General features: G+C 44.3%; 1 protein-coding gene across 1 annotated transcript; it reads right to left on the bottom strand.

Moving 5' to 3' along the window:
- Positions 1-23,571: 23,571 nt before the first annotated feature.
- Positions 23,572-24,650, bottom strand: LOC137308611 (trans-Golgi network integral membrane protein 2-like). Its single transcript, XM_067977229.1, has 2 exons — positions 24,436-24,650; positions 23,572-24,331 (listed from the first exon to the last, which is right to left on the bottom strand). The coding sequence occupies exons 1-2, from the start codon at positions 24,648-24,650 to the stop codon at positions 23,572-23,574; spliced, it is 975 nt and encodes a 324-aa protein (XP_067833330.1).
- Between the last annotated feature and the right edge of the window lie 205 nt (positions 24,651-24,855).

The raw sequence follows: 24,855 nt of genomic DNA, 5'->3' as shown, positions 1-24,855 counted from the left end.
TCTTTGCTAGTACTTACTTTATGTTGTAGTGTGACATTCAGTGTGTGGTACCATTCCAGTTGGTCCAGGCTCATCTGTGGAGAGAAGGAAAATCTATTGGGCCAGATTTTGCTGTAAAAATAACGGTGAGGCTAACAGCGCTCGCTGTTATTTATGTGCAAATCGGAGAGCAACTTTCGGTGAGTGCACATGCACAGTTAAACGCAGAAATCCGGAGGTTGCTGTATGAGATGCGATCCTGCTCCATAAGCTCCGCGTAAAAGGCATCTTGCCGCCTGGCTCCCCATTCAAATGAAGGAAACAGTGTGAAGTTCCTGCACTGACATCATAGATAAGGACTAATCTCATCAGAAAAAGTTAATGCTTGTCCATTCTGATGTAAGTACCCTTTTAACGGTGTGATAAGTCTTAATGACTGCCAAACAGCCTCTCTGACATTGAAAATTAACTTTATCAAGTGTGGAGTCTCATTCTTTCAGATTTTAATTGTTGTTGTACATTTAAATAATTTAAGTAACATTTTATCTTTTTACTTTTTCTTTCTGTCTCTTTTATCTCTGTCTCTTAATTCAATCTTTCTTTGCCTCTCTTTATTTTGCTTTCTGTACCTGATTTGACATTGAATTCACGATTTTAACTTACACTTCTTGGTTCAGTCTCTGTGCAGCTTATTAACGATGCGTCAACTCCAGTTGCTTGCCCTGTTCACACAGGTCCCAGATGCACTGTAGAGGACACTGTGCTTTTTGGCTCAGTAATTTAGAGGCCGTTGCCATGCAAAAGCTCATAGAAAGCAAGTGCAAGTCTAACGAACGGCTGGCACTATTCGTTCGCCACTCACAGCAAAATCAGGCCCATTATATACTAAACTCAGTACATGGGGCATGCGTATTATTGAAAACTCATTATAAGTATCTGCAATACCTGCGAATCCTATAGGTAGCATTCTGATAGGTATTTTCAATGCTAATGGTCTCACACTGTGTGACACATAGGGTTCAATTTTAAAAGGGTAGTGGGATGGCAGCGGGGGGTGGGGGAGGGGGAGTGAAGATACGCGTGACAAACCATAATAAAAAAATTTACCATTTCCAACGCTATCGCGATGTAATTGATGGTGATTAAAGTCGTTACCGGGATTTGCGCCCGGCAGCCAGCCGACAGGAGCTGCAACGCTGAGGTTGGGGGGAGAGGTGGGGGGTGGGAGAGAGAAAGAGAGAGAGAGAGACGTCATCTGGCACTGGAACAGAGAGTGGATGGCGCTGAAGATTGGGGGGGGAGAGGGGAAAATCGGGGGGGAGAGAGGGGAAGATCGGGGGGGAGAGAGGGGAAGATCGGGGGGGGAGAGAGGGGAAGATCGGGGGGGAGAGAGGGGAAGATCAGGATGGGAGAGCTGGGGAGATCAGGGCGGGGCAGAGGGGGAGATCGGGGGGCGGTGCAGAGGGGTAGATCCAGGGGGAGGGGCAGACATCCGGGGCTGAGAGGGACATCGGAGAGGGGGACATCGAGGGGAGAAGGGGACATCAGAGAGTAGGACATCGGATATTGGAGCAGGGGGGTGGAGGTGACATCAGTGGAAAGGGCGGTTTATTTTGGTTTCACTAGGCATGAATCGGAAGCCATGGAAAAGCCGCCCAGTTAAGGTTAAAACCATTTAAACTATCTAGTATGTCAGAAATAAAGTACCTTAAGTACCACAATGAGATACATTTGGTTCTTTAACTATCATCCCGCTGGCTTTAATTGCTGGCATTTGGGAAGCGTGCACACAGACAGATGTGTCTGTGAGAAACCCGGAAGTCGCCGGATTGGGGCCGGCTTCCTCACCCGGTCAGGATCTTCCTGATTTTCACAACCCCCCCCCTCCAACACATCTGGGATTTGATTTGAAAATCAGGGCCATAGTAGCTGTGATTTTATGGAGTATGTTACCCTGAGATTGGATAGTCTAACCACAAGGTTCTCACAAATCACTCAAAGTGCTTTCTAAAAAAATGTTTCCGCTGTCATTTTTTTCCCCAGTAACGAAAATTTTAATATCCAAAATAAGGGTTTAAACATTAAAAAATCAAAAAAATATATATTACCCAATAATATGAATACATTTATCCATTGAATTGTCTTTTTTTTCATTTTTAATGTCTCCATTAACATTTTTACTTGAAGCGTCTCTCAAAAGCTTGGGCTTGGAGTTGATGTTTTTGCTCAGAGCTATGATTCTGTGAACTGAATTTGGATTATGCAGTGTGATTAATTTCCAACGATACATCAGTACCATTCAGTCAGCTATACTGATGGAGCACTTCATTCGCCTCCTAACAATTTCTGCCTAGTAACACACCTTCAAGTAATTTTGAAAATCCAAGAGGAAAAATTTCAAAAGTTTTACAGAGGTATTATTTATACAAATGCTTTTTTAAAGAAAAACAGAGGCTGTCTGTGCGAGCGTGTACCTGTGTGAGAAAGGCAGAGTGTTCTGATTACGTGCCTGTTATAACTTTTGTTTCGTCTTCCATAAACTTCAATGATTGAAAAAGAGAGAGGAGTCAGAGAGAGGGGCTTTGATAGAGAGCAGGGGAGTTCTCCGAGTGTCTGGGCCAACAGTTATCCCTCAACCAACACCTAAAACAGATTATCTGATCATTTACTTCATTGCTGTTTGTAGGACCTTGCTGTGCTCAAATCGATTGCTGCGTTTCCTGCATTACAACAGTGACTACACTTTGAAAGTACTTCATTAGTTGTAAAGCACTTTGGGACATCCTGAAGATGTGAAAGGCGCTACATAAATGTAAGTCTTTCTTTTAATGTTACTTCAATTTCCAAAAAACACCAGTTGAATTTTGAAGCCAACTTATTATCTCCACCAAAAGCAAAATACTGCAGATGCTGGAAATCTGAAATAAAAACACTCAGAAAGGTCAAGCAACATCTGTAGCATCTGCCTGACCTGCTGAGTGTTTCCAGCATTTTCTATTTTTATTTATTATCTCCACCTGTGTTTTGTTGGTAGAGAAGGTCAATTCTAATTGCACGTACCCGTGAGTCAAAGAGGGTAATTTTAGCTTTTATTGTTGGGCGAAAAACGGATGATAGTGAATCTGCAGCCCATTTCACACCTCAGCCGATTTTCTTTTCCAATGTGGTGCGATGCATGAGTGACTAGGGCAGTGGTGGGAAAGGAGATGCTAAGGGCCTTATTTCCGCCTCAAATGCAGCCAGCAGCCGTCGGTGGCTCCTTTCCCCGCCATATCACCTACCACCTCCCACCTGAAAGCAAAGAGGAAAACAAGAAAAAGACAGAGAGAGAAGCAAGAAGAAGTATTAAGGGGAAAGAAACATCAGATAAGAGAAAGGGAGACAGAAGGAGAGGAGAGACAGAGAGAATCAGCAACGCAAAGATATCAGAGACAAGTAAAAGAGCCACCATATTCTCCAACTAAACATGTGCAATGCCATGGGAGGTGAACTAGCATCAAGTTAAGAGTGTGTCATACCATCTTTATAATCACGCCAATACATAACATTTATGTGAAGTTACAAATATTATATGTGCAATCAATACTGTTTTAATTTTATATTAACAGTTCAGATCATTCAAATTCTGACATACCTTTATACACAGCCTGCTCTCCTTGTTTGGCAGTGAGTGAAATTTTTCCCTAAGTGGACTTTTCTCCTGTTACTGACCTTTTTCCTAATGTCGTATCAGATTAATTTATTCCTGGGGTCACATTCAACCACCCAGCAACCTCCTCCTTGGCTGATTTATGCCAGTTCCAAAGAACTGAAGCCTTCCTGGCCATTGCTTCTTTTACTATTAGGTTCACCGACTGCTCTGAGAGGTTGGGCTTCCTTGATTTCTTTTAATGCCAAAACTCCATTTTCTAATCAGCTCTACTGCTAACATTTTTATGTGATTGTTTATATAGTCATTGGCCTTACTACTGCCTTTCAAATGCTTATAGAAAGTCTCATATCTAAGTTTGCCGATGACACAAAGATTGGTGGCATTGTAAGCAGTATAGATGAAAACATAAAATTACAAAGGGATATTGATAGATTAGATGAATGGGCAAAACTGGCACAGGGTCAAATGGATAGAGCATCAACAAGTAGGGTCAAAGCAGGAAAAAATGGTAAAAAGTCAAAATTAAAGGCTCTTTATCTGAATGCACAGCGCATTCATAACAATATAGATTAATTAGTTGCACAAATAGAGATAAATGGGTTTGATCTAATGGCCATTATAGAGACATGAGGCTCAATTTTAAAACCGAGCCGGGAAGGGGGCAGGGGGATCAAATTGAAGTAGGGAAACCCATTAGTACGGGTTACCCAGACGTCCTTACGATTTTGACATAAGGACGTCTTTTTTTTTGTCGGTTTCCCATCCGACTGACCAGCCTGATTGACAGGACGGTCTCAAATGGACGGGAGAACGGCCAGGGAGAGGACATGTTCAGGTAAGTCTTTGTTTGTATGGATGGGGGGGGGGGTGGGAATGGATGGGCATAGGGTGGCACAGGGGTCATGAGTTATGGGGGGAGGGGTCGGGGTCAGTCACGGGGGGCAGGTGTAGGGATTGGGGGTCATCACGGGGTAAGAGGATTGGAGTGGGGGGGAGGATTGGGGTCAGGGGTCGGAGGAGGAGGATCAGGGTCGGGGATTGGGGGTCTGCGATCGGGGGTGGGGGGGGGTCCGCGATTGAGGGTCGGGTATCCGTGATCGTTGGGGGGTCGGTGCAGGTAGGCTTGTTGGGCCTAGGGGAAGCACTCCTGCTCCTTCGGGCCCACAAGCTGTGCCTTTCTTGGCACCTACTTGTTAGTTTGGGGCCTTCTCGCTTCTTTTCACGAGGCGTAAAACAGAAGGCCCGGGAATCCCAGCTCCCTGGGGCTGAAATTGGGAAGTCCAGAGAAATGGAGGCCCGAAGCCTCCTTGAAGGATTTAAAGCCCAACCTGCCTCCTGGAAGCAGGTTGGACGCCCGTCCCTCTTCCCACCCTGGTGAAAACCGGAAATAGGCAGGTTGGAGGCAGGATGGGGCCGGGTCTGAAATGGTGGCAATTTTGAATGCCCCCCCACCCCCCAACCCGCCCATTTTTCACTTTTAAAATTGAGCCCATGGTTGCAAAGTGACCAAGGTTGGGAACTAAATATTCCAGTGCACATGACATTTAGAAAAGACGGGGGTCTAGCCTTAATATTAATGGATGATATAAGAACAGTGGTGAGAAAGGATCTTGGCTCGGAAGATCAGGAAGTAGAATTGGTATAGTGGAAATAAGAAATAACAAAGTGCAGAAAACACTGGCGGGAGTAGTTTATAGGCCCCCTAATAGTAGCTACACTGTTGGACAGAGTATTAATCATGAAATAATAGGAGCCTATAGCAAAGGCAATGAAGTAATCATGGGGGACTTTAATCTTCATATAGACTAGGCAAATCAAATTGGAAAAGGTAGTTTGGAGGACGAATTCATGGAATGCATTTGAGATGTTTTCCTAGAGCAATACGTCATGGAACCAACCAGGGAACAGGCTACTTTAGGTCTTGCATTGTATAATCACACAGTAAAGGATCCTCTGGGGAAGAGTGATCATAATGTGATAGAATTTCACATTGAGTTTGAGAATGACGTACTTAAGTCCGAAACTAGAGTCTTAAGCTTAAATAAAGCCAATTACAGAGGTATGAGGGGCAAGTTGGCTAAGGTAGATTGGGAAATAAATTAAAGGGTATAATGGTTGAAAAGCAATGCAAACATTTAAAGACATATTTCAATATTTTCAACAAGTATACATTCCATTGAGAAATAAAAACTCCATGGGAAAAGTGATTCACCCGTGGTTAACTAAAGAAGTTAAGGATAGTATTAGATTAAAAGAAGAGGCCTATAATATTGCCAAGAAGAGTAGCAAGCCTAAAGATTGGGAGAGTTTTAGAAACCAGCAAAGGAGAACCAAAAAATTGATAAAAAGGGAGAAAATAGAATATGAAAATAAACTAGCAAGAAATATAAAAACGGCTTGTAAAAGTTTCTACAAGTATGTAAAAAGGAAGAGAGTAGAAAAAGTAAACATTGGTCCCCTAGAGGCTGAGACAGGAGAAATTATAATGGGGAATCAGAAAATGGCAGATGCGTTAAACAAATATTTTATATCTGTCTTCACAGTAGAAGACATTAAAAGCATACCAGAAATAATAGGGATCCAAGAGGCTAATGAGAGTGAGGAACTTAAAGTATTTATTATCAGTAGAGAAAAAGTACTTGTGAAACTAGTGGGACTAAAAGCCGATAAATCCCCTGGACCTGATGGCCTACATCCTAGGGTTCTAAAAGAGGTGGCTGCAGAGATAGTGGATGCATTGGTTGTGATCTTCAAAAATTCCCTAGATTCTAGAATGGTCCCAGTGGATTGGAAGGTAGCAAATATAACTCTGCTATTCAAAAAAGGAGGGAGAAAGAAAACAGGGAACTACAGGCCAGTTAGCTTGACATCGGTGATCGGGAAAATGTTGGAACCCATTATTAAGAAAGTGGTAACACACACCGCAAGGATCGGTGCTTGGGCCTCAGCTATTTACAATCTATATTAATGACTTAGTGGCACTTAGAACATCATAATATGATTAGGCAAAGTCAAGATGATCTTACGAAAAGGAAGTCGTGATTGAAAAATTTATTAGAGTTTTTTGAGGGTGTAACTAGCAGGGTAGATAAAGGGAAACCAATGGATGTAGTATATTTGGATTTTCAAAAGGCATTCGATAATGTGCCGCGTTATAGGTTATTACGCAAGATAAGGGCTCATGGGATTGGGGTAACATATAAGCATGGATAGAGGATTGGTTAATGGACAGAAAACAGAGATTAGAGATAAACGAATCATTTTCAGGTTGGCAGGCTGTAACTAGTGGGGTGCCGCAAGGATCGGTGCTTGGGCCTCAGCTATTTACAATCTAAACGGACCAAGTGTAATGTATCCAAGTTTGCTGATGATACAAAGCTAGGTGGGAAAGTAAACTGTGAGGAAGACACAAAGAGCCTGCAAAAGGATATAGATAGGTTAAATGAGTGGGCAAGAAGGTGGCTAATGGAGTATGATATGGGGAAATGTGAGGTTATTCACTTTGGTAGAAAGAATAGAAAAACAGAATATTTTTTAAATGGTGAGAAACTATTAAATGTTGGTGTTCAGAGAGACTTGGGTGTCCTGATACAAGAAACACAAAAATTTAGATACAGGTATAGCAGGCAATTAGGAAAGGAAATAGCATGTTGGCCTTTATTGCAAGGGGGTTGGAGTACAAGAGTAAGGAAGTCTTATTACAATCGTACAGGGCTTTGGTGAGACCTCATCTGGAGCACTGCATACAATTTTGGTCTCCTTATCTAAGGAAGGATATACTTGCCTTAGAGGTGGAGCAACAAAGGTTCACTAAATTAATTCCTGGGATGAAAGGGTCATCCTTTGAGGAGAGATTGAGTAGAATGTGTCTATACTCTCTGGAGTTTAGAAGAATGAGAGGTGGTCTCATTGAAACATTTAAGATTCTGAGGGGGCTTGACAGGGTAGATGCTGAGAAGCTGTTTCCCCTGGCTGGAGAGTCTAGGAGGCATAGTCTCAGGAAAAGGGGTCGGCCGTTTAAGACTTAGGTGAGGAAAAATTTCTTCACCTAGAGGGTTGTGAATCTTTGGAATTCTCTACCCCATAGGGCTGTGGATGCTGAGCCGTGAATATATTCAAGGCTGAGATAGATAGATTTTTGAACTCTAGGGGAATCAAGGGATATCGGGCAGGAAAGTGGATTTGAGGTTGAAGATCAGCCATGATCTGATTGAATGGGGGAGCAGGCTTGAGGGGTCGTATGGCCTACTCCTGCTCCTATTTCTTATCTTCTTGAATCCAAAAGTCCAGTAGGTTTTAAATTCACAATTGTCAAGGGGTTTTAACCCCTGCCTTACAGTTACTCCTCAAGTGGGTTGTCTGACCTTCAGACTGATTCACTTTATGCCTTTTGATTCTTGGTTGTTAGGTTTTTATCATTGATTCCCATTTAGGATGGGTTTGTCGTGACATACGATAAAAGAATATTTCCTTTCCATGTTTTCTAATTAAATGCCACATTACACATAAGCAAATTATCATAATAGACACCAGTATACATTGTGTACACATTAAAGGCATACTAATCATTTTGGCCCAAGGCATAGTCCCACATTATACACTGTTTCCCACCATTCATGATCTCCTGGCTTTTGTATCTTTCGTTCGTTAGTTCATCGGCTTGTTTCATTTTAACCAGGCGGTGAAGTGAGGCATGTGAACCTGCCAGTATGGAATTAAAACTTAATGATCCCAGAGCAATAGGGTGATCAAGGGGTACTAGGGCTTGTTATGTAGGGTGAGATTAACATGAATTTCTGTTACATTGTGTGATCGCATTGGCATGAGAGTATGTTCCCCTATATGAATAATTTCCGTGGGGGTGAGAAAGAAAGGGGAATAAGTGATAGGTCAGATGGTGGTGCAATGCTTGAATGTAACATCACTGATGGTTATGCAATATTGACCTTGGGTCCAATAGGTCACATGGGTAACTACCAGCCTATTGATAACTCACCAGGCATTCAGGGTCCTCATCCCCTAAGGTAAACCCACAGGTAGACATATTCCGCTGAGTACGTCACGTCGACAAATCCAGGACCCTGACACCAGTCTACAACAAGGCAGGTCCACCCCGTTCCATTCTCCTTTGTGTCCCTTTACCAGATGTTTGGGAAAGATGGTTAGTTATTTAAAGGTATCCCCCTCAAGCATACCCACTGTCTGTAACTAAATTCTTCCCTTGGCTTGTCCCATATTTGAGGTATTGCCATCAACATTGGGAGAACCATTTTTCCCGTTGTGATATTACATGGTTTTGGAACCAGATATACCATTCTATACCTTCCAGCCTTACATAGGTCATAGTCTGCTTTATAGCACTCCTGTTAATGTTTATTAGTAATTCATTTTGGGATTTTTTTATTCTCTATATCGTTCAATCCTTGTTGTATCTGATTTAATAAAAAAAAACATACATGCAGCATGTAATGGCTTTGGATATATTCTGGTCCTTATACTCTCGATTACTTCCATTGATTATGTCATTTACTCCTGTCATTATTTGCTACACGCTCTTCATTATTTCAGCTAACGATACTGTACCCTGTCGAGTTTCATAGATCAGATCTTTATCCCCTTTATTCATACCTTGTAAAATACCCCTTCCGTTGTTCCCACATTGATTCATCATGCTCCCACATTGATTCAAGTTCTAATCTACTCCATGCTGCAGTACCTGCAGTAGCCCTGATACCTATCCACTCAGCTACACCCCTCTTCCTTATTTTATGGCCTGGTTTGTGAGGTTGTGGGGGCCATGCTTGGTCTAAATCCCAATCTTCATTACATTGGAGGAAGTAATGTGCTTTTTCCTGAAGCATTGCACTATATAATTTACTTTAGGCTGGATGGCTTAGCCTTGGTGAAAAGGCTATCTCTGATAGGGATACCAACACAGGTACCAACTCATAACGGACATCATTATGAACTCCTTGCCGAGTCTGGATAATGACTATCTTACATCATTATACAACCATTCACAAGTTTCAAAATGTCACCAGACGGTTTCTGGGTCCTGGATTTAGGATTGGGCATGGTGGCTCCCGAGCCTCGGTCCCAATTTCATTGTTAACTCAAAGGAACCCAAACCTAAATTTGGAAATCCAAATTTCTATGTCCCTCTTTAAATTCAATCCCTCTGATAAGTACTCTGTCCTGATTGTTTCATTAATTAGTTAGTTTCTCGATGGAGCATTTGTCAATGCCTTGGTTAAAAGGTTTCCTCAATCTCCTGAGCCACATTAACCACATCATCTCCCCCTGCATGGTCCCAATGTCTCAGCTAGTGGGTACGCTATCAAATGCAGTTTTCTCATTGTTCAGTATAGACGAGGATACAAACATCTTCAAGAGAAAACTAACAATTAACCATTTCACCTCATTCATCAGATCTCTAGAGAAACTTTACTGTCCAATACAATATTATCATTAACCCTTAAAACATAGACAAAACATTCCCAACCTCATCCAAGTTATACTTAACACATTTTTGTTTATTTTACTTAACCTCTTCTTGGACTTTTTATTTCCCAAAATATGTTGTGCTTGAGTTCATTTTATCATTTCAAATTATCCCAATTCTAGAGAGAGCAGAATTATTTGACTGACAGGACTTGTCAATTTACAATTTTCTTCCTTGATGCACAGCATTGGACAAGAACCACTTAGACTGTAATTGTTTTTATTTTAAATAAATTTGATTATCCTCTTAAACTTCAGGTAAATTTTCCCTTCTCAAGTGCTTGAACAGCAACTCATATCAATTGTCTTAGCAATTTCAATTTCATAAACAAATTATTCCCAGGCTTGGTGGTTTTACAGTAGACAGAAGTGCTTGTAATCACTTGGATGTGACTCCCATATCTGCCCCCCTTGAGCACTCTGTCTCAGAAAATAACAAATATCCTTGAATTGGTTAAGGCCGAGCCTTTGAGAGAAAAAGTCTTCGTCCAAATGTTACCATGCTGTGACATTTGATATCTGCCGATGTCAGCAGATAAGGTCTTAAATTCTCAACGCTACTAGCTCGCTTTCTGCACCAACACTTTTGTGGTTCCGAAAACCATGGTCCCCTGTTTTAAAAGAAATACAGAAAATCCATTGTGGCTCTTCTTGAGAGCCCAAAGGGTTAATCTGTCAATTCATGATTTCCTTCTGTCACCGTGGGGAAATATCCACTTAAAGTAAAAAACATGAATTTTTTATACGCTTGACTAAAGCAATGTGGCAATAGCACTACATGATCTGTTTTAAAGAATAATCCCTTTAACTGAACAAACTCAGAAAAATATTTCCCGAAAAACATGAGAGACTATCTAGCGTCTCTGTCCTCCCTCTTTCTCTCTCTTTTGGAGCTGACAGCCTGTCTGAAATTAACCCTGTTTATCCCACACACTGATGTACTTGGATGGCTGAATTTGGAATTTCCAACTCCATGTCCTTCTCTATGTGTGTTTAATTGTTTTTATCTATTCCCTCAGGATATTCAAATTTCCACTCATCATCCCATGTTAAATTTAAGGGCTCATAGGACTCATGGTCTAGGAATTTTGCCTTTCATTTGGTTGGCCCTGCAAGGCTATTGGTGGTTCCCGCACTTCTAGGCAATCTCGAACTTTCTGGCTAACTGATCTGCATTAGATTCTATAGTTCAAACTGTAATGACCAATATCAGTATTTAGCTGTAATCCAATTAAAAAACAAAGTGCTATGAAGAAATTGATCCTTTTTTTTCCAAAAATCTATGTGCTGTTGAAACAGTGATAACTTGCACAAAGACCCTAATACAATTAAATTCTGGATAATAAATCTGTTAAAATAAGCAGAAATCTTCAATAACATCACTTAATTTTAAACACATTTTTGTCGGGAAGACAACATTTCAGTTTGTTTATCTCATTTAAAAAAAAGATTCCAATTGTTGTCAAAGCATCTAGCATTTATTTAAGAGGTGTCCAAAATGTATTAACTCTAAGATAGTCCAACCACATGACATTTCCCAATTTTTGTCATAGAGATAGGAGATAGAGATCATTTTATCATTCTTTCCTCTTTTTTAACCAAAATTGAAGCCCTGTTCTGAATAAGTCTTCTTAAATAACAAGATATCATTCTTCGATTACAGTTACACATCAACTCATGCTCTCTGATTCTCAACACAACTCCAAACACATCAATTCATGCTCACCAATACTCGATACATTAAACATTTAAGAAATTCAAAATGCCAATTTTCACATGTGATGATCTCATGTCCGGAATTAGAGACTCTCACATAAATTTACAATAACCAGAATTTCACTGTGGTCACAATAAAAGTCTGTTTTTCACAATTTAGTAGGTTAGTTAACCTCAACAACTCCAATTTAATTCAGCAATATCAAAATTAAACATAAGGCAGAACAGATAAAATTATCAAAATAGCACATGATTAATAAAACCCAGTAAATTACATTGTCTTTTGTTTCACTCTTTCTTCAGGTACCTTTCCAAAAAACTGTAAAAATACTGAATATATCTAAAGGAAAAGTTAGCTTTCACAGTCAAACAAAATCTTTATAAAATTCCTTTGTCTTGAAAAAGAAGGGTGGAGACAAACCATCGAAACACTCACACAGACTTTTAAAAAAGACAGCACCATCCACACAGGCCTTTTAAAGAGACAGTACACTGAAATAAAAAAACTTCTGTAGAACAGCAGAAAAGGAACAGGATCTTCCCCATTCTCCTTCTCTATCAGCCTAATTTATCCTTTTTCACTTAAACTAATTTTCAATTTCTAATGTTTGCAACTTAACCCCATTCTGTACTGATTTAAAATCTCAAACTCATAGTCTGTGTCCTTGCCCAAGCCTGTTAGCTCCTGCACAATTCTTAACACTTTTCTCTGTTGGTATATGGGAGGGGTGTAATAGCGTAGAATAAAGGGTAAAAAGGATGCTGAGAATCCAGTCGAGAGTCCCAATACATTTTTCTTGGTTCACCCTTTAGAATTGCTCGAACTGCCTCTTTCGCTGCTGGTTTCAATTCTGCAACTTCCATTCCGCATTCATTTAGACCAAGCTTACAGCTCCCACATTTTAGCTTCTCACTGAACATATTATTGGTTTTGAGGCAATCCATTCCTACAGAAACTTTAAGTGCTTCTGAACAAGCTGGTCCCATTGTTTTCAGCTCTAACTGTTTTAGTGTCAGTTTCTCATCATCAGTTTCCTTCACCAAATTCATGAACTGCACCTCACACTGTTCTTCTTTCATCACATCACCCAGTTTGGCCTCACTTTTCTGTACACAGAAATGATCCACATAGTCTAACAATCGTCTCGCTGATTTCTTTTTCATCCCAGAGCCAATATCTTTTTATTTCTGCTTTCACACTTTTCCAGTTCCTTCTCAATCTCCTCTCTTTGTTTCTCTACTTTTCCCAATTTTTCTAACGTCTCTTGTTGTGCTGCTTGATTTAGGGTCAAATTACTTTCTTTAAATATTGTCTGGGTTTGAAAGTACTCTATGTGGCCTTCTAGAGTCTGAATATGTTTCTCACTATTCTGTCCCTCCTATTTCCAATTATCAAGTGTCTTTCTCAATTGTTCCTTTACTTCTTCTAATTCCCTCTTTAGGTTAGCTATCTTTGTTTCTAACCCTTGCTTTTCCTTCTCTATGTTTCGGTGCCAATAAAGTAGAATAAAGCTGATTTCCAATGATTATTGAACCTGGACAATAAAGCAAAGAAAGTCACACTCATGGCAGTTTTGTTAATCAAAAGTGATTATTTAATGATTTAAAAAGTTCACACAAGCATGAAGCAAATCAAACAATGCATATAACTTTACTCTACCTGTTATACACTTATACAAACAGCAAGCAAATCAAGTAATACATATAACCTTAAAATCAAGGATCTCTTTTCAAGGCATGAAACTCTTCGGTTCGTGAAGTCTTTTTCCTTTGTTGTTGTTAGACATTCTCCCTCTAGGTGAGCGTCGTTAGACTCCAACACGAGTACAGTGCTGAATTTACCATGATGCCTCCTTTTTATGTTATTTTTGCCCAATTGGGGGTTGAATGTTACGGGAATGGTCATTTTGTCCAATCATCTATTGTTACTGTGCCTCAACCACGGACAGGCCTCAATGATTGACAGTTACATCAGTTACAACCAGGTGCAATGGTGTCATTTGTTTTCCAGACACTCAGAATGTGGTCGGCCCCTCTTATCAGCGCTGTCATGGTGGCCTGTGTGTCGTGGCCTTGCTTCCCTCGTAGAACAAGCTGCCTTAGCGGTTCCATCCAGACATTCGGAATGTGGTAGGCCTCTATTATCAGTGCTGCCATGGCGACCCATCTCTCTCTCTCATGGCTTTGCGTGGCTTCACAATAGCTGCCTCATTAGTTTTTACCTACTTTGTATGGTATCTTATCAGCTATTTTGCAAACCAAAGCTTGTTGAAGTCGTTGTACATTTACAGTTGTGAATTTATACTGATGTCCAAATGTCCAAAGGGGCAAAGTTAACCTTTTCCTTAATCCAGGTTTAATGCCAAAAAGGGGACAGTTAACCCTTGAATGTCCAAAAGTCCAGTAGGTTTTAAATTCACAATGCTCAAGGGGTTTTAACCCCTGCCTTACAACTGTAAATTGCCATTTTTTAGCGAATCGAAATATAGGAGCTTGATGCTCTCATTGTTGACCCAGCAACAGTAAAAGCAACATACTGAATTGATATTGATTTGCTTTCTTACAAAAAACGCTCTAGAGGAATGTTATTCTGACCCAGGCTAACTTTCCAGGATAAGGTGGATATGCAGGTTAGAAAGAGGTATTAGCTTAATAACTGCACAATGCTGAACTTGTGTTCTGAACTCAAAAGGGATCATAAGGCCAACTTTGTCTGAAGTTATATCTTGCCTGTGCGTGACAAGGTCACACAAGCATTAATCAACTGTGACTCAGGTTTATTTCAATCACTGGTGGGGGACTCGGCTAGCATTATTTTGCCTCAGGACAGATCCCACACATGAAGTTCCCATTCCATCTGGTCATAATAAAAATGCTTCTCAGAAAAATATTGCCACACCTTCAGTAATGTGGGAGAAGATTTCTCAAGTGCATTGTATGTGATGTAATCATAAAACCATTTAGAAAGAACAAATTAACAATTTACAATAGTGTTACATTTAGTGCATAGTGGAAATATTTCCTCATGATATCTGCATATTATAATACCTTGATACTTTGTTTATGAATCTACAATTGAAATATGGGTAGGTCTATTTTGTAATTAACCACTCATTGTTAGTTGCAAATGAACACTGATGTATGGAGCACTTTTCTGTTTGTTAATATGGACACCAATCTGCTAACATCTGGAAAAACGGTTACTAATTACAGTGAGTCATTCAGGAAGTGTCAACCAACAGAGGTTCATCATTTTCAACAGGGGTTTAAAACAGCACTAATGCTTTTCCAATGGCAATTCAAAAATAGCTACTAAGGCCTTTAGGTTGATAGACAAATCTAAATAACTGGAGCTAAGTTACATTTGGGCTTTTTCCCAATATGTTTGTTCATGTTCATGGTTGGTTAGCATTTTCCACAAACAATCTCTTGTGAACCAGAACCGGTGTTCTTTATTCATTGCCGTGAATAGATTAGTGTAGCTCTGGGTCAACAATTAACTTCCAGTTGCAGTAAATCAGTTAATGGAGAATGCGTAGGATACCCTTCTGTCACATCAGAAGGTGGAAAATGACATCCCACTAGACCAATGCATACAGGTTAAACTACTTGGTCAGATTTATTTACAGATTAAGTTATATACAGCAGGCAAAAGACACAGATACCAAACAGTGCAAAAACTAAACAATAGAACTAGAATCAGTCCACAAGGAGCTAATATCCCATTTTTTTACACAAAGTCTATTGGCAATCAATAACTCCTTTGCATAGGATAGTTGGAGTTTCACTTTCATTGGCTTTCAAAATGCGATGTTAAATTCGGATGATGCAAATTCCAGTTCACCCATGAAATTTGTTGCTCTAATGTCAGAATGAAAAACTAGCAGTCAGAACTGTGGTTTTATGCCACAGAGCTACTTTCATACAAAGTATCTTTTAAGTAAACAACTAAACAAATGCTAACGTCTTTTATAACTAGGTTATTGAGGTAGTAAATGGTCTTGCACATTCTCCAACCCTGCCCCCACAAAGAAACAAGAAAAATACAGGGTCCTAAGCCGAAAACAAAATCTGTCAAGCACATTCATTAAAAGTTATGGCAAGCCATTCCAATCATTAAAACAACTTCACCTTAATTGATCTCTCAATGTGTTATATCCTCCCCCACAGTCTGGCAATCTGTTGTCTTCCATCTTGAATCCTAATGAAGAGGGGGTAACCTCCAATTTAACCCTTACCACTTAGAAAATAAAGATAGAAACATCCCTATTTGTTACAGGGAGTGTTAGCATACAAATTTAGGGCATTCAGGAGAAGACAAAATCTGAGAAAAAGGTTGACAAGGTCAGAATGGATCACATAGACCATAAATATAAAACATATAAATAGATGTATAGAGTGCAAAAGTAAGGAAGTTATGCTAAATCTTTAAAAAACACTGGTTAGCATCAGCTGGAGTATTGTGTTCAATTCTGGGCACAACACTTTAGGAAGGATGTCAAAGCCTTAGAGAGGGTGCAGAAGAGATTTGCTGAAATGGTACCAGGGATAAGAGACTTCAGTTATGTGGAGAGATTGGAGAAGCCGTGGTTGTTCTCCTTAGAGCAGAGAAGGTTAAGAGATTTGATAGAGGTATTCAAAATCATGAATGGTTTTGATAGAGTAAATAAGGAGAAACTGTTTCCAATGGCAGGAGGGTCAGTAACCAGAGGACATAGATTTAAGGTAATTGGCAAAAGAACCAGAGGCAACATGAGGAAAATAATGCTTACGCAACAAGTTGTTGTGATCTGGAATGCACTGCCTGAAAGGGTGATGGAAGCAGATTCAATAGTAACTTTTAAAAGGGAATTGGATAAATACTTGAAGGGAAAACATTTGCAGGGCTATGGGGAAAGGTCAGGGGAGTGGGACTAATTGGATAGCTCTACCAAAGAGCTGGCACAGGCATTATGAGCCAAATGGCCTCCTTCTGTGCTGTACCATTCTATGATTCTATGACTACAAATGCTGCAACAAGGCTGGCTGAAGACGATGTCATGATTGTCCAGCTATGACTGCTGGGCTCCTTGGAACAGTAAACTTCACGTGAGACACATTTTATGTTGCTTATTCTCTGGGTTTCCATTGTAACCGCCATATTGGTTGAAGCTATATTCTTGGTAATTTACAGTGCAGTCATTCCTTAGTCGAACCCTGCATTCTTCATAGCCATGACATTGTGGATGTTTCAATGGTCCGACACTTTGAAGACCTCTGTATCAACCAATATTTCCAATTGGGTATCCAATTGGGACCTCTCATTGGCCTCTCTAATACATCCCCACCCAATGGAAGTGCTACATCACCACTTACCTTTTAATAACTGTGACACTGGTGCTGTATTAATTTCTAATTTTATATTGCAGGACAGTTTCCATTTCAGCCAGATCAACAAAAAAAATGTGCAAATGCAGTTATTTTAAAACTGCAGTTTGAATTTTGTTCCTGGCTTTCCCCAGTGGCTGAGAGTGCAAAACAGCTTGTGCAAAAACTTCACCTGGGTTGCACAAGTAGCTTGACTGCTTGGTCACAGGCAGCCATCGGAACACCTATTTTGCTGGGTCTGGGATACTTTGGAGGCAGAAATGCCACATCATTTAGTTTACTATGCCAAAAGAATAGTCATCATATCTGTCATGTTCTGGCATTTTCTAAACATTTTTCCACAGAAAGGATTTGGAAAAAAAAGAGTTAAATTTAAAGGTTGTGTTTTAAAGCAAAATGTATTCACACAAATTAAAAAGAGAGGCACTGAGATGAAAAGTGATTAAAGTACTAATGTTTTTTCCCCCAAAGACTGTGAACAATAAGCTATTCATCAATCAATAAACACCTCATTCGCATTATGTTGGGAGGCCTCAGTCCCGGCGCTTGGCAGGGCTTGTCTGGCATATGCAGAACTCAGGAGATACAAATCTGAAACATGGGGCTCGATTTTGGCGTCGGGGTTCCGGCGGGTTTCCAGCGGGGGGGCCCGGAAAATCCCGATATCCGGTCACGTGACCGGATCGCGACGAAATCCCAGCCACTTCCGGGTACCGCGCTGACGTGCGGGGCTGCGCACGCAAGCCCCGCTGGTGGGAATCCCGCAGGCAATTAAAGCCAGCGGGGTTCCACTTGAGAGTACTTACCTTGCTTGTTGAGGTCAGTTAATGAGCTGAATCTGCTGTCAAAAGAGGAAGTGTGGGATTTTAGGTTCAAGGCAGTGAGCTTCACACACTGGGGGAAACAGTCTCTCTCCAACCAGGCGTGTTGCATCCAGCAGCCTGTGGCAGGTGCCAAGGTGCACTCCACGGGGGAGAGCCCTCACCCACGCAGGAGGCAACCGCGTCACATAGGGCAACCCCTGCCCCCCACCACCCCCCGCCAAGCCAGAGGACAGACCGACATGAAACCGCAGCCCCAGTCCGAGGAACCACCCACCTACCCTGCACAACCCCTCAGACCAACACCTGCCAGATGGGTGGTGTGTGGACACCCTCGGAGGACGAAGAGCATGACCAGCCCCAGCAGCCTCGCAGTCCACGCCGTCCGCCGCAGAGACGTGGATCCCCCCAACACGGTGTTGTTGCACGCCCACCTGCACAGCAGGAGGGAGGGCTACCGCAGAGAGAGACGCATCGCAGAGGGCACTACCCTCGCCACAGGGTCCACAGACCGAGGCGCAGCTCCCTGGACCTCTCCGAGCAACAGTGCACAGGGAGGCGCAGATTCGCTCGACATGTAGTCGTGGAGATCTGCAGCCTCTTTCATGCCGAGCGGCTCCTGGCTGGCCCCAGCACCAACTGCTTACCTGTCGCTGGCAAAGTCACCACTGCCCTCCACACCTTCTCCTCCGCATCCTTCCAGGGTGCAGCCGGCTACACCGCCGATGTCTCTCAGTCGTCTGCGCGGACGAGCCCTGCAAATACACCTGCACCTACTCTGCAGTAACACGATGGGTGGCATCAGTGGTGGGTCCTCATAGTGATACCCAGGAGCGGGCATTATTGGACACAACGGACAGGATTCGCGGAGACATGGCAGTGGTGGTGTCAATATAATGTGTGCTGTTTGTTGCTCTGAAATTTAATATAGGTAACACCCATGACAAACCCTCAGACACCCTTGTGCACCCCCTTCATGCTCACGACACATTTGCCTTACGCTGCCTACTGCACATATGTGATGCATGCCCTGTGGCTGCAGCACAGGTGGAGGCAGGTTGAGTGAGGCTGACCGTGAGGGAGATGCATGAGAGGGTGAGTATGGGATGGAGCAATGAGATTGTATGAGGATTGGGTTGCGTGTTAGTGGCAGGATGAGTACTGGCGAGGTGAGTAGGTGGAGGTAAGATGAGGATGTGGTTTGAGTGGGTATGAAGGGTGATGTGACAGAGTAGTGTTGGCGGTGCCGAAGGAGATGTGGGGTGGGGACAGTGTTGTGGCAGACGGAGTGTAGGGGAAAGACTTCGTGTTCTCACTGCGGCTGACCTACTGTGGTCATTGCAGCGGCTCCTGCACTGTATGCAGGTGGGCCATATGTTGGTGGCGCAGGTGACCCCCTCTGCCACCTCGAGCCAGGCCTTCTTGGTGGCAGAGGCAGGCCGCTTCCTCCCGCCCGCCGAGTGGAAGATATGTGTCCTCCCCCTCCTCCTCACCCCATCTGATGATACCTGGGGTGAGGCATCATTAAACTGGGAGCAGCCTTCCCCCTGGACTGCTCCATGCTGCAATTTGTTCCATTGGTTGCAGCATCTGTCAGTGGAGGACTGCCCCTTTAACTAGAGAGCCTCCAGCTGACAGATCGTACTGCACATGCGCAGCCCGCCCGACGCGCAGACCAGCGCCGTGGACCCCGGAGGAGCAGGTAATTGATTCCTATTAGTGTGTTGCCTGCTACGATCGCGCGGGCAACCCACTAATTTCGCCGAGCGTGTTGACCACGCTCCCGGAGGACCACCCGCTGGGAACCCGCAGGCCTGCTAAATTCGAGCCCATGCAGTCAGTTGGGTTTTTTAAAACAGAAAGCTGTAAGGGCAGATTTTTTTTTCTTTCGAAAATATACTTTATTCATAAAATTTGTAACGATACATACAATACAGTTGCCATATCCCATTTCAAACATAAATGATACAGATTATACAGTTTGCAAGATACATAAAGTACAGTTCAAATATGATTCAAACAATAGTTACACATCATACATGATAATTACAGTTCATGACACTCTAGAGTGCCTCTTGCATTACAATCAATACAGCTTATTGATTACAGATACATTACAGGTACATTACATTTCATTACATTCATTTGCTATTTTACATTCTGCCCGAGGGTTTTTTCCCTGATTCCAGCCTCTCGGTATACAATGGCGGGAGAACTCTAAACGGTGGCCTTTCTCCACAGAGCCTTTGCAGTGGCCGCACCCAGCTTCAGTGCATCCCTCAGGACATAGTCTTGGATCTTGGAATCTGCCAGTCTGCAACACACGGTCGGGGACAGCTCCTTGCACTGGAAGACCAGCAAGTTTCAGGCAGATCAAAGGGCGTCTTTCACCATGTTGATGGTCTTCCAGCAACAGTTGATGTCTGTCTCGGTGTGCGTTCCTGGGAATAGTCTATAGTCCCCTCTGTTACAGAGCTGCTCGGGATGAACCTGGACAGATACCACAACATCTCTCTCCAGACCTTCTTTACAAAGGCACATTCCAGAGGGAGATTGGTGACGGATTCATCCCCACCGCAGCCTCCTCAGGGACAGCGCGCGGTGGTACTGAGATGCCGGGTGTGCATGAAGGATCTGACGGGAAGGGCCCTTCTCACCACCAACCAAGCTACGTCTTGGTGCTTATTTGAAAGCTCTGGCGACGAGGCATTCTGCCAGATGACTTTGACAGTCTGCTCGGAGAACCCACCATCGCCTTTTCCCGCAGGGTCTCGAGGACATTACATGCGGACCACTCGCTGTTCGCCTTGTGGTTTTTCTGCACAAACTTTTTTATGAAGGACAGGAAGGGTGGAACGGTCCAACTGGATGGAGCGTTCCGTGGCAGGATGGCCAGGCCCATCCTTCGCAACACCGGGGACAGATAGAACATGTAGTGACACTTTGTGTTTGCATACCAAGGGGCTATGCACAGCTTGATGCAGCCGCACACAAAGATGGCCATCATGATGAGGACGACGTTGGGCATGCCTTTCCCCCCTTTCTCTGGAGATTTGTACATCGTGTCCCTGCGGACTCGGTCCATTTTGGATCTCCACATAAAATGGAAAATGGCTCGGGTGACTGTCGCGGTGCAGGAGCGAGGTATGGGCCAGATCTGCGCCATGTACAGCAACACCGAGAGCACCTCGCACCTGATGACCAGGTTCTTGCCCGAGATCGAGAGGGATCGTTGATCCCACAGTCCCAGTTCCGAACCAGATCCCCAGCACCTTCAAGTAATCTGACCTGACGGTGAAGGAGACAAAGGATCGGTCAGTCCAGTTCCCCAAAGAACATGGTCTCGCTCTTGTTGTGATTTACTCTGGCCCCCAAGGCCAGTTCAAACTGATCGCAGATGCTTATCAATCTGCGGATCGACAGCTGATCTGAGCAGAAGACGACGACTTCGTCCATGTACAGGGTGGCGCGACCTGAGTGCCTCTGCTACCTGGGATCATCACCATTTTATGCCCGCATCCCTCCTGATGGACTCAACAAAGGGTTCGATGCAACACACTGTCTGATTCCAGATTTGATCGGAAAGCTTTCCGATTCCCACCCGTTGATTGAAACTGCGCTACTGATGTTTGTGTAGAGCAGTTGGATCCAATTGCGGTTTCCCTCCCCAAACCCCATTTTGGAGAGCAAGTCCATCATGTACGTGTGCGATATTCTGTCAAAGGCCTTCTCCTGGTCCAAGCTGATGAGGCAGGTGTTCACCCCCACTGTCCTGTAGGTAGGCGATCATATCCCTGAGTAGCGCCAGGCTATCAGAGATCTTCCTGCCGGGTATAGCGCAGGCCTGATCTGGGTGGATCACCACCTCCAGGGCTGACTTGACCAGATTGGCGATGAATTTGGACAGAATTTTGTAGTCCACATTAAGTAGTGAGATGGGGCGCCAATTTTTGAATTCTTCCCTCTCCCCCTTCTGCTTATAGTTGAGGGTGATAATGCCTTTCCTCATGGAGTCTGACATGCTGCCTGCCAGAAGCATACCCCCATACACTTCCAGCAGGTCTGGGCCTATACAGTCCCACAGAGCCGAGTACAAATCCACCAGTAAGCCGTCGCTTCCGGGTGTCTTACTCATCTCGAAGGACCGGAAGGCCTTTGTCAGTTCATCCAGAGTTAGCGGGTGATCCAGATTCTCCCACTCACTGTTGTCTAAAACCTCCATGATAGACGATAAGAAGGACTGGGAGGCTGTGCTGTCTGTGAGCTTCACGTCGTACAGTCCAGCATAAAAGGATTTGCAGATCCTCAGTATGTTGGGCTGCGAGGATGTGACCAAGTTGTCCTCTTCCTTCAGGCTGCTGATCACAGAGCTCTCTCTGTGCATCTTTTGGAAGAAGAAACGTGAGCAAGTCTCGTCCTGCTCCATGGAGCGGACTCTGGACCGGAAGATGATCTTGGAGGCCTTGGAGGCAAAGAGCGAGGCTTGCTAGTCCTTCACCTCTGAGTTCCTCCTCGACATCGATCCCCATCGACTGCAGCAGGAGCAGATTCTGCATGTTTTTCTGGAGTCGGGACATTTCCCTTTGCCTCTCTCTCGCCTTCTGAACACCTTTGAGGATGAAGAACCTCTTGATGTTCGCCATGACGGCTTCCCACCAGTGCACTGGGGAATCGAAGAGGGGTTTTATGGTTCTCCAACCTTTGTAATCCCTTTTTAGTTCCTCAATGTTTCCCAGGGTTAACAGTTTGACGTTTGGCTTCCATATCCTCCTGCCCGCTCTCTGGTCATCCTGAAGGTGACCATCGGCCAGTAAGAGGCAGTGGTCAGAGAATAACACCAGTGTGACCTTGGTGGATCTGACTTTGAGCATTGGGGACACAAACAGGAAGTCTATTCTGGAACAGACAGACCCATCTGGTCTGGACCAGGTGTATTGATGCGCCGCTCCGTCTGCAGAGTTACTGAAGCGTCTTTCACTGCTTCCATCAGGAGTTTGGGTGTGGCGTCCAGTTTGCTGTCGTCTCTGCCGGATCTTCCGGCCGTATTGATGATGCAGTTGAAGTCACCGCCAAGAATGACCAGGCTGGACGTCGCCAGCAGCAGTGGGAGCTGCTGGGAGATGGCCAGCTGCTCGTTATTTAGAGTCGGGGTGTACACATTGATCAGCCGGAGCAGAACGTTTTTGTACAGTACGTCTGCTACGAAGAGGTGACCCTCCACCACCTCCTTTACTTTGGTGATGGTGAAGTTGCCTCCTCGCAGCAGAATTCCCAGGCCGGAGGCATGGCAATCGTTGCTTCCCGATCAGATTGATGGTCTGTGGGCCCACTGCTGCGACCACTGCCAGTAATTACTGAGGTGCCGCATTCCTGCAAGAACAGCAGGTCGCTCTTGACCTTGTCGACACACATCGCGTAGTGCTTTTAACGCTACGCACGTTAATAGATGTGACTTTCAGACACATTTTAACAACAGTTTAACGTCTCACCGGACAGTCCGTTTGCTGTTTCCAGCTCTTGGCCGTGTCCCTGCATTCAGGTGATCTGTGCAAACTGTTCCACACTCCCTGAACTGAGGTATGAGTCCTGTTCGCCTTGGGGGGGGTGGTGGGGGTGGTGGTCGTTGTTCCGCCGGGGTGACATTGGCGGCGTGGTGTCGGGTGGAGAGCCCATCCGATCCTCAATTGGTTGGGGCGCCTCGTTGGTGCTGCTTCCGATATCCCATAGCTGGTCTTCACACTCTGCGGTGTTGCTCTCGGTTTGCTGGAGTTGGTCTTCGCTCTCTGCGGTGCTGCTCCTGGTTTCCCAAAGCTGGTCTTCGCTCTCTGCGGTGCTGCTCCCGGTTTGCTGGAGTTGGTCTTCGCTCTCTGCAGTGCTGCTCCCGGTTTCCCAAAGCTGGTCTTCACACTCTGCGGTGCTGCTCCCGGTTTGCTGGAGTTGGTCTTCGCTCTCTGCGGTGCTGCTCCCGGTTTCCCAAAGCTGGTCTTCACACTCTGCGGTGCTGCTCCCGGTTTCCCAAAGCAGGTCTTTGCTCTCTGCGGTGCTGCTCCCGATGTCCCGGAGCTGGTCTTCGATCTCTGCAGTGCTGCTCCCGGTATCCTGGAGTTGGTCTTTGCTCTCTGCGGTGCTGCTCCCGGTTTCCCAAAGCTGGTCTTCACTCTCTGCGGTGCTGCTCCCGGTTTCCCAAAGCTGGTCTTTGCTCTCTGCGGTGCTGCTCCCGATGTCCCGGAGCTGGTATTCGATCTCTGCGGTGTTGCTCCCGGTATCCTGGAGTTGGTCTTTGCTCTCTGCGGTGCTGCTCCCGGTTACACGGAGGTGGTCTTCACTCTCTGCAGTGCTGCTCCCGGTTTCCCAAAGCTGGTCTTCACTCTCTGCGGTGCTGCCCCCGGTTTCCCGAACTTGGTCTTCACTCTCTGCGCTGCTGCTCCCCGTGTCCTAGAGCTGGTGCTCTCTGGGCACTTCGCTGCTCCCAGCATCCCGGAGCTGGAGGGCGCTGGAGGTGTTGTTGCTCCCAGTGTTCTGGAGCTGGGAGGTGTTGACCGCGTTGCTATCGCCTTTGAAGTTTTGCCGCTTTCTTTGGCAAGGCTGACTGCTTCACTCCTGTCGTCCCTCATCGTCAGACGCGAGGTAGTCACTGTAGTCTGACTGCGACCCGAGCGGCCTTTTGCCCCTGACTGCAGTTTCGGCAGGAGCTCGTTTCCTTTCCTCTGGCTTCCTCTTTCTGTTCTTCTTGGTCACCACCTGCCATTGTTCATCTGCTGCCTTCTATTCCATGGACTCTGTCGGCTGGTGGGGAGGCTCAGAGCTGGGTGTTGGGGT

Source organism: Heptranchias perlo, chromosome 3 (genome assembly GCF_035084215.1).
Source record: "Heptranchias perlo isolate sHepPer1 chromosome 3, sHepPer1.hap1, whole genome shotgun sequence".
NCBI classification, from domain to species: domain Eukaryota; kingdom Metazoa; phylum Chordata; class Chondrichthyes; order Hexanchiformes; family Hexanchidae; genus Heptranchias; species Heptranchias perlo.
The sequence above is the reverse complement of the archived record's forward strand: the minus strand, read 5'-3'. Positions and strand labels throughout refer to the sequence as shown.

Excerpts from the sequence above, each read along its gene's own strand:
- LOC137308611 (XM_067977229.1), bottom strand. The coding sequence starts at position 24,650 with ATGAGGGACGACAGGAGTGAAGCAGTCAGCCTTGCCAAAGAAAGCGGC. Across the intron at positions 24,332-24,435 it reads GCGCAGAGAGTGAAGACCAA|CACCGCAGAGAGCAAAGACC; the intron begins GTTCGGGAAACC and ends AACCGGGAGCAG.